General features: G+C 33.1%; 1 protein-coding gene across 1 annotated transcript; it reads left to right on the forward strand.

Moving 5' to 3' along the window:
• The first annotated feature begins 868 nt into the window (after window positions 1-868).
• Window positions 869-5202, forward strand: LOC112790212 (probable RNA methyltransferase At5g51130). The gene is made up of 9 exons (XM_025832517.3): window positions 869-1185; window positions 1975-2219; window positions 2379-2493; window positions 2642-2689; window positions 3351-3651; window positions 3980-4067; window positions 4383-4448; window positions 4557-4625; window positions 4729-5202. Exons 2-9 carry the CDS (start codon window positions 2103-2105, stop codon window positions 4816-4818), a joined length of 894 nt encoding a protein of 297 aa, XP_025688302.1. The 5' UTR covers window positions 869-1185; window positions 1975-2102; the 3' UTR covers window positions 4819-5202.
• Window positions 5203-8934: the final 3732 nt, after the last annotated feature.

Here is an 8934-nt window from a genome sequence, read left to right on the forward strand (position 1 = left end):
ACGAATATTTAATCAAATATGTTATATTTTTTAAGTATTAAATGTTACTTTAGTATTTTTTACATCGTACTCTTATTTTAGTATTCTCGATAATCTTATTCTTAATATTAATTTGGATTTCAACGTTTATGATTTTATTATTATCTATGATTAATTTTTTATTTAATTTATCTTTTTTAATGGAATCATAATCTATATTATAAAAATTACACTCAAACATAGTATACGAGAATTACAATAAAAAAAGATAATATTAAAAATAATAAAAAAATTAAATATTTACTTTATAGTGATTGAAATAAAATAAAAAATTCTTAATGATCTTTTTATATAATATATTTTTAGTATTTTTGGTACTCGTTTTTTAGTATGTTATAATTTTTTATTATTATTATTATTTACAGTTAATTTTTTGTTTAATTTACTTTACCTAATAGAATTAATAAATTATATTATAAAAAGATAATAACAAACATAATACACAAAAATCACAATTATAAAAATGTATAATGTCAAACAAATAGTTGAAAAAAAATATAAATAATAAATAATAGAAAATAAAACTCATATAAATAGAAATAACAAGAATTTTATAAATAACACAGTAACATATATAAAGGATAAAGTTGGTAAAAAATAAATAAATTGTTAGTATCTATAGCTAAAAGCCAGTTAAGAAAACGCAGAAGCTACAAATAGTTGCTTCTTGTAAATGTGGTTTTGGCAGCAAAATCACTTATGTGTTCATAAAAAAAAATTTGCCAAACCAAAAGTTGAAACTTTCAAAAAATTTAAACGTGCTTCTTCCCTTCCAACGAGTTTCCAAACACACCCTAAATTTAGATGAAGTCACCTAAATTTTTTTTTTAAAACAAAAAAAAGACAAACCTAACTTCCCACGCCCCATCTCCACGAAAACAAAAGAACCTCGGTCACTCTCTCGCAGAAGCACATACACACAGAGGGAGCGGCTCTCAGCTTCAGGGTCTTACACTGTCACCTCTCTACCTCACTCGCTCGCCTCCGTCTGTGTCGTCCTTGTGTTGGCTCCCTCCTCTGCTGGCTCTGCTCTGCTCGTGCGGCCACCTCTCCTCTTCGGTGGCCTGCCCTCTGCAACGGTGGAACGCCCCCACCCGTACCTGATTGCCGACTTTGGTTCTGCTTCTGGCCTTCTGCAGTGTAGAGGTAACTTCTTTTTTAGTTATTCTATACTAAATTTTTGGACTTGATTTTTGCTGTTTTAATGTAGGTTTAGAAGAGGCAAATTGATGCTAATTGTATTTGGCTGTAAAACTGATTGATTTAATTTGTAATAGGTTTAGATAAATTGTATTTGTATGTAAAACCAATTGATTTAATTTGTTGTTCTCTTTGTTCTTTTTCCTTCTTGAGGCTTGTATACTAAAAAATAGAGCAGAAGACATTTTCATTAACACTACAAAATTTGTCTCCTAGCTCGATAATCAAATGATGAAGATTCAATAAAAGGGTCTTTCTTCTGGTGTTGTGTAGCACTCTTTAATTTCCTCAGTGGATTAATCACTTTGCAATAGCTTGATTTGGAGGTCAGTGGTAATAATAATAAATAAGAGTTTGTTTTAAAAAGAGAGAAAATGGGAAGGTTTTAGCAGGTTTAAGTTTCAACATGGAATTTTCATTTGAGTTGGAGTTTGTTTTGTTATATTTGTCTTTTTTTTTTTTTTTTTTTTCATTCAGGAAGGGTTTGTATGTTGTATGTTCTGTTCTTTGATCGTTTTGTGTTCCTTTGCATGTTTAGAACAAAGATACTAAAAAGAGCAAAAAAAAAAAAACTGAAGTTGTCAGAGTCCGAAATATAAATTTTTATTAGTAAAGTATTCTATGTTCCCTATTTCCAGAACACATGTTTAGTTATATATAAATAGGAGTTGTCACAATCAAAACCCAAAACCAAGACTGATAGAATCGCTTCATCGTGTGCTCCTCTTTTCCCAGCCCACGCCAGAGACGCAGTGGCCCTCTTCCGACAAGGTTGAAGGTGCGGAATTGAAGACTGGTTCATGATCCAATACGTAACTGCAACAAGTAGGGTTTGAAGAGGAGAAAGCATTGGATAAGATTGAATGGCATATAATGCAAAGCTGGAAGATGAAACCAAAAACCAGGGAGCCAAGCACAACAACAAGAAGCGGAAGCAAGTTTTCCCATACGGCAACTACAGGAGCTACTATGGCTATCGAGTATTAACCACTTCTCACTCCCTATGATCTAATTCCCTTTACCCTTTCTATTTTCATAGAAAAGATTCGAACTTTACATGGCCTCCAGCATCATCACCATGCATTGCTGTTTACTTAGTTTACTGGTTACGCTAGTAATGTGTGTTTTCATGGTTCCAGATTGGTCAAGATGTTGATGAAGATCCTCGGTTGAAAGTGTTTAGGAAGGAGTGGTTTGAAGATAAAGAGTGTCTTGATATTGGTTGTAACAATGGGATAATCACCATCCAGATTGGTAATTTCACCCCTTCACTTTCCTTTATACATGGCATTGATGATTGAACAAATAATGATAATCCATATTGCTAATTTTACCCCTTCATTTATGCCAATTTATAGTTTGCTAATTCAAGTGTTGCCTGTTTTGGTTTTCCCCCCCATAGCACAGAAATATGGCTGCCGGCACATTCTCGGGATTGACATTGATTCTGGTAAGATTCATATGAATAATAATTTCTGTTGCTGGAGATTATTCTTCGGTTTTCAAATATGACTATATGTGGCTTACATGTGATGTGATTTAGATGTGTGAAATGTAACATAGTTCTGAGTGTGTGTGCGTATGCGGTGTTAATGATATTGCTATAAATGAGAGAGAAGAAACAGATAAAGTTAAGATGGATAGAGGTTGTTATAAAGAGGCAGTTAGTTAGTTGGTTGTTAGGCTGTTAAGTTGATTTTGGTATTTAGTATTTACAAGGTTATTGCCTTTGTTGAAGGCTCACCTGATATGGCTATATAAACAGCATTGTATATGATTGGTTTTCATGTTAATCAGATTTCTTTCTTTCAATTCAGTTTACAATTCAGCTCATCTTTCTTCTTCCTCTTCTACTTCTTCTCTACTCCTTGTCTTCTTTTCATTCTTTACATTCTTCGCACCATTTCTGTTTCTTGCTAACCAAGAAACTGTTCAAACTGCAAGAACTCTGTTGTGCAGCATGGGCCACTGGCGGATATCCATAATACTTCTTCAACGAGTAACTATTGGGATTCCAAAAAAATGGGTGTAAAATGAAAATGTCAATTTCTCCCTGGTTGGGTAGTATAAATATTTACTCCTTGTTGATTTTGTTTTCCTCAATTTGCCAGATCGAGTTGAGGATGCATATTGGAATCTGAGAAAAGCTGTTAGATTGAAATCTACTGGAAATAAGCGTGCAAAGCCTTCCAAATTTGAGGACAAGGATCATGCAGATAATTCAGAGGACAAGGACCATGCAGATAATTCAGAGAACAATGCTACTGTTTCATCAAATGAAGATGCAAAAGGAATTTCGAAAGATATGCCGTCTTCAGAGCAAAGTGATCTATTTGCTATTGTTTCATTTAAACGTGAAAATTTTGTTCAGAGTCGGCACCCACCAGGAAAGAAGTATGATACAATTCTTTGGTGAGTTGCTGCTATTTCCATTACTATTTTCCTGAAATAAGTCCCTTTTTCCTGGGGTGAAGCTTTTGAACGGGAGGAGGTGGAAAAAGTGTCACCCTCTTGCATTGTATAATGCTGAAAATGCTTTTCAAAGTTGTTTATCTTTGATCTTGTTCTTTTTAATAAACTTCATGTTGTAGTTTTTTTTTTCAAGCATTGCATTAGAAACAAATTCTTAACTGCAGCTTCACTTTACTCCTCCTGCTATAAACCACATATTGTTGGGTAGGGTTATTTAAAATTGTCTTCAATGCACTTTTGTGAAACTGAAATCTCTTCTGCCCTGCAGTTTGAGTGTTACAAAATGGATACACCTCAATTGGGGGGATGAGGGCTTAATCAAATTATTTGCAGAGACTTGGAATCTGCTCCGACCAGTAAGTATCATGTCTTTCCATCATATTATTGTTTTCTTTCTACTCAGGGATCTCTTCTAAGCACCTATCAATACTGCCTTTCTTATTCTTTATCTCAACAATGATGCATGTTTTCTTATTTCTTCGGACCCATCTTTCCATCCAATTGTTTCATTTTTCCTTTTCGCTGTCCTTTTACATTCAGCTCCAATTCATTGTCTGAAGCTAACGACTCAATAGTGCAAATTGCTTCTTGTAAAATCACCAATCTACAATATCTAGCATTCTCTAAACATACTCTTTTATTTCTATAATATAAACAAACCTTTTGAGCAGGGTGGTGTTCTTGTGTTGGAACCTCAGCCATGGAAGTCATATGAAAGCAATCGTCTTGTCTCAGAGGTAATAATTAGCTTTTCTTATTTTCTGTGATTAGCAACTAATATATTTCAAGGCATCCTGGGAAATCCAAACCTTTTTGTATCATCGAGTGCATTTACATATTTGCAGACGACTGCTGCCAACTACCGGAGTATTACAATTCGTCCTGCAGATTTCCAGGAAATACTGCTAGATAGGGTTTGTGTAACATTTCTTTGGGCTATTACCATTTTATTTGGGTTTGCCTATTTATTACAAATTTATTCTGATTCTAATTAATGGATGACATTACTTATTGTAGATTGGATTTAGAACAGTGGAACATGTTAACTCAGGTATGACTGATAGCAAGACTGGTTTCAATAGACCAATTTTGGCTTTTCGGAAATGACCATGCACGAGGTCAGGTGCAGAGCAAATGTGAAGCCCAAAGAGAATCAACATTTTGCATATTTTGAGACATCAAAGCTTGCATTGGGATGCAGCTTCTGTGAATATAAGCGGTGAAGCTAATTTTGAGTTAAAAGGGGGCTTTTGAATGTAGAAAATGAAAACAGACGTGTTTTCTGGCTGCTAGTTTCACTATACTATACAGTTTTTGCCGTAGATTTGTAAGGTGCATTGTACACTTTAATTTGTAATGTGCACAGTAGGAACACTCATCTTAATTTAGTCCAATGTTTACATTTTTACCTACTTTTCACTATGTTAGCGTCATTGGGCAAGGATAGATTTTGCCGGGGAGATTCGAAAGAAGGGACATATTTGATTTTCATTCATGACTCTCCTGGTTTAGGCAACTGTTTCTTCTAAGGTATGTTTGGGTGTTAAGAGAAAGATGGAATATATATATTTTTTAAAGAAAACAATTAAAAAGACTACTTTTATTAAGAAAAAAACAAGTGGCTTTCATCCCCCCCCCCCCCCCCCCTTGAAATTTCTCATCAAAATGTGCCTTTGGGCCTGTGGCAGAATACCAATGATAATTAATAGGGTAGAATACTATTTTAGTATTTGGTATTTTTGTTTTGACAATTAATAGTTAATAGAATGAGTGATCTAAGTGTTAATAACATACTAGTTAAGTCATATTTTTTTATCTATTAGAAAAATATAAGTACATAACCAAACTTTTTTTACAATGTTTTTTTTTTATTTTTTTGTTCAAAATTCTAAATTTTAGTAATCAATCATCAACATTTTAAAGTCAAAGGTAACAATCAATCATGAACGTTTTAAAATCAAAAGAAAATTTTTTATATAAGACGTCTAAAAGTTTTTAAAATTAAAATAAAATATTTAAAATATTAAAAATTAAATTAAGATAAAATATTTAAAATATTAAAGACCAAATTAACATTGGACTCAAATGTTAATTGACCAAAAGTCACAAAAAAAATTTTTTTTGACCAAAATAATATTTATCCTAATTAATAAATCAAAACTGCTTGTCTGGTCCCCTCCTAAAAATGCTCATTACGGTTTCAATTCCCCCTATAAAGTAGAAAGCATTGTCAAAGTAATAAATTAATGGCTTTTATGGACCTTTTATATTTGGTAATTGCTTTTATCTTCTTTTATATATATATTTTCTGGTAAATAATGTTCCTTACCTGTTCGGCGGTTCGTGACCAGAATATGTATGTGTTTATGAGACAAGGAAGAGAGAGGGACCTCATATAGGTAAAGTGAAGACAAGGAGATTTTTATGGAATATGAATTGAATTAGAATCTGTAAAATAATATAATATAGTATTTTTAATGAAAAAGGAATTTATATTTACCAATAGTAAAGAGGCACACAAAAATAACGGAAATCAAATATAAGAAAATAAAGTGTGGAAAGGTGGGGCCATGGTAAACCCTAAACAAGGGAATACTGGAATAGGGATTGGCCTCACTCAAAATTTCCAAAATGAGCTAAGAGGGTCCAATGGGAATTATCGTCATAATTAACCAACTTATTACTTTTTACTTTCTACGTTTTCTTCATTTGACCTCACTTTCGTAACGCTATGTCATTATGGCGCTTCAATATGAGTGCAATGCGTTGTTCTACTTCTTCATACCCTCTCTCTTTTCCTTCTCATTTCATCCCCTCACCAATGGAACCCTCACATTACTCTTCAAAGATGTTCTTGCAGCAGAACCTGAATTATGCCATTGATGACCAACAAAAACACACTCATATTGCTACTACTACTTCCCCTTATCTTTCTTACCCTTCCATCAAACTTTTCAACCCAAACCCCAACAACGATCACTACCTCAATGCTACGATCAAGAACAATGATTATTCCTATGCACCAAGTGATGAAGCCTCATTTGGGGAGCAGAATTATTACCAGTCAGAGTCAGACTCATGCAGTAGTGGTGATGATGAAGATGAGGAAGTGACTTTGGACGAGTACTTTCTGATTCCTGATGCAAAAGCAAAGAAGCAAATTGAACAGCTTGCTGTAATGGTTGGACTTGACACTACCGAACCAGCAGCGGTTGTGCTTACGCAAGTGGTGAGGGTTCTTAAGCACTTGAAGGGAATAAACTCCTACTAATAATAATAATTATCATAATGATTAAGGGCTTAAACGTGGAGGCAAAGAACTTTCGTTCTTTAATCATCAACCTCACTAGCTATATGTGTGTATGTATAGGGCTTAATGCTTTTATTTTCCATCATGTTTACTTCCATAAAATATGAGTTGGTGGATTTCCTTTTATTCGCTTCTTGTTTATTTGTGTTTCTTTTTCTTCTTCTAATTAGTTAACGGTTGACCTAGAATTCTTCCTCTCTATATATTCCCGCATGATTTTTGCATTAATTAGTAACTCGCGAAAGAAAATGATCCTAGAGTACTTCTGGGAGAATTATTATTTTTTCTTTATTTTTTCACTATATTTCTTAATATGACAGGCTAAAGGTTAATTCGTCACGAATAGGAACTCCATTTAAGGATTTGTTATTGGCCAATGATTGCTACCTATACAAGACGAGATTCGAACTCAACACTTGCGGACTAGTGAACTAACCACTAAATTACCACAACTTAGTTATGTCTGGAAGAATATATTAGAAGGAAGAAATAATCAAATAACAATAAAGTTGTTTTATCTTTTAGGCCTAACAAATATTAAAGGGAAAAAAAAAGAAAAAAAAAGCTAAAATACATAAAAATGCTCTTCAATTATATACTTTTGGTGCAATTTACTTTCTGGACTTTAAAATGGTTGAGAATACTACCAATGGTTTATTCATCCAGATGTGGCTGATTTTGACAAATTTTGTGCCACTAATAAAACAACCATGGTAGTAAGTGGTAATGATATAATCACTACTGTTAACTTCCATCATCAACTTGGTTATGTTCTAACTTTTTTCTTATTGTTGAGTTAAATCTCAATTTAGTCTTTAAAATTTGGCCTTGGCCTGATGCTCAAAATGATCTTTACAATTTAGTTGGTCTCAATTAGAACCCCAAATTTATAATTGTGGCTCCATTTTACCTCTGTGATCATCTCTGTCACCAGAATACTGATCTAGCGCAATTGTATGACATGGTAGACACTACATAAACGACAGCGCATTGATTTCGCGTGCAAACCCTTTGGAAACTACGTAGTGCAAGGGTTTTTTTGATGTTTGACAACTTATGATCGTCGTATATTGGAAAGAAAGAGAGTTTTAACAAAAAAAAAAACTAAAACCACGTGGTTTTCAAAGGATTTTGGCGCGAAACCAATGTGCCGTCGTTTAAGTAGTGTCTATCGTATCATACAATTATATCAAATCAACATTTTGGTGACGGAGATGATCGCAAAGGCAAATTGGAGCCACAATTGCAAATTTAGGATTCTAATTGAAGCCAACGAAATTATAGAAATCATTTTGAGTATCGAACTAAATTTCAGGGGTCAAATTGAGATTTAACCCTTATTGGTTCATAGTATTAAACGGTCCATTCAACGGCTCAACCTTACCAAACGGCCATTAATTAGTTTTGACCCCCAAAGAACATTTAGCTATCTACCCACCATTTCATGTTGGACACATTGATTTGGAGATTTAATAGTGTGCTGGGACGTTGCTTAATTAGGTCGTTGCACCACTTCACATAGTAATATGTACATGTTTATGGAAGCTAGCTACAATTTTTACTACAGCAACATTCGACTCTAACTCAAAAAAAAAAAAAAAATTACGTGATAAAACTAAGCTAATGGCATCTATTTATACTATTCAAAGGTAGTGATAACATTCGCGAAATTAGCGACTTGCCATCTTATCAACTTGATATATTATAATTACAAATTTTTATGAGTTATAAACAAATTTAAATATTTGACTATGCATGATTAAATTCTTATTATATAATTAACTTATCAAAATTTTATCCTTTAATCCAAATTAATTTTTAATTCACGACAATGAAATTGTGATTTTTTCTTGAAGTTTTTTTAATACAAATTAAATTATTTTATTATCAGAATTGATTTTGCTTTTCATGGA

Source organism: Arachis hypogaea, chromosome 3 (genome assembly GCF_003086295.3).
Source record: "Arachis hypogaea cultivar Tifrunner chromosome 3, arahy.Tifrunner.gnm2.J5K5, whole genome shotgun sequence".
NCBI lineage: Eukaryota > Viridiplantae > Streptophyta > Magnoliopsida > Fabales > Fabaceae > Arachis > Arachis hypogaea.

Bases quoted from the DNA above. Each gene is read 5' to 3' on its own strand.
- LOC112790212 (XM_025832517.3), top strand. From the start codon at position 2,103: ATGGCATATAATGCAAAGCTGGAAGATGAAACCAAAAACCAGGGAGCC. The intron at 2,494-2,641 runs GTAATTTCACCC...TCCCCCCCATAG, and splicing joins GATAATCACCATCCAGATTG to CACAGAAATATGGCTGCCGG. The intron at 2,690-3,350 runs GTAAGATTCATA...TCAATTTGCCAG, and splicing joins CGGGATTGACATTGATTCTG to ATCGAGTTGAGGATGCATAT.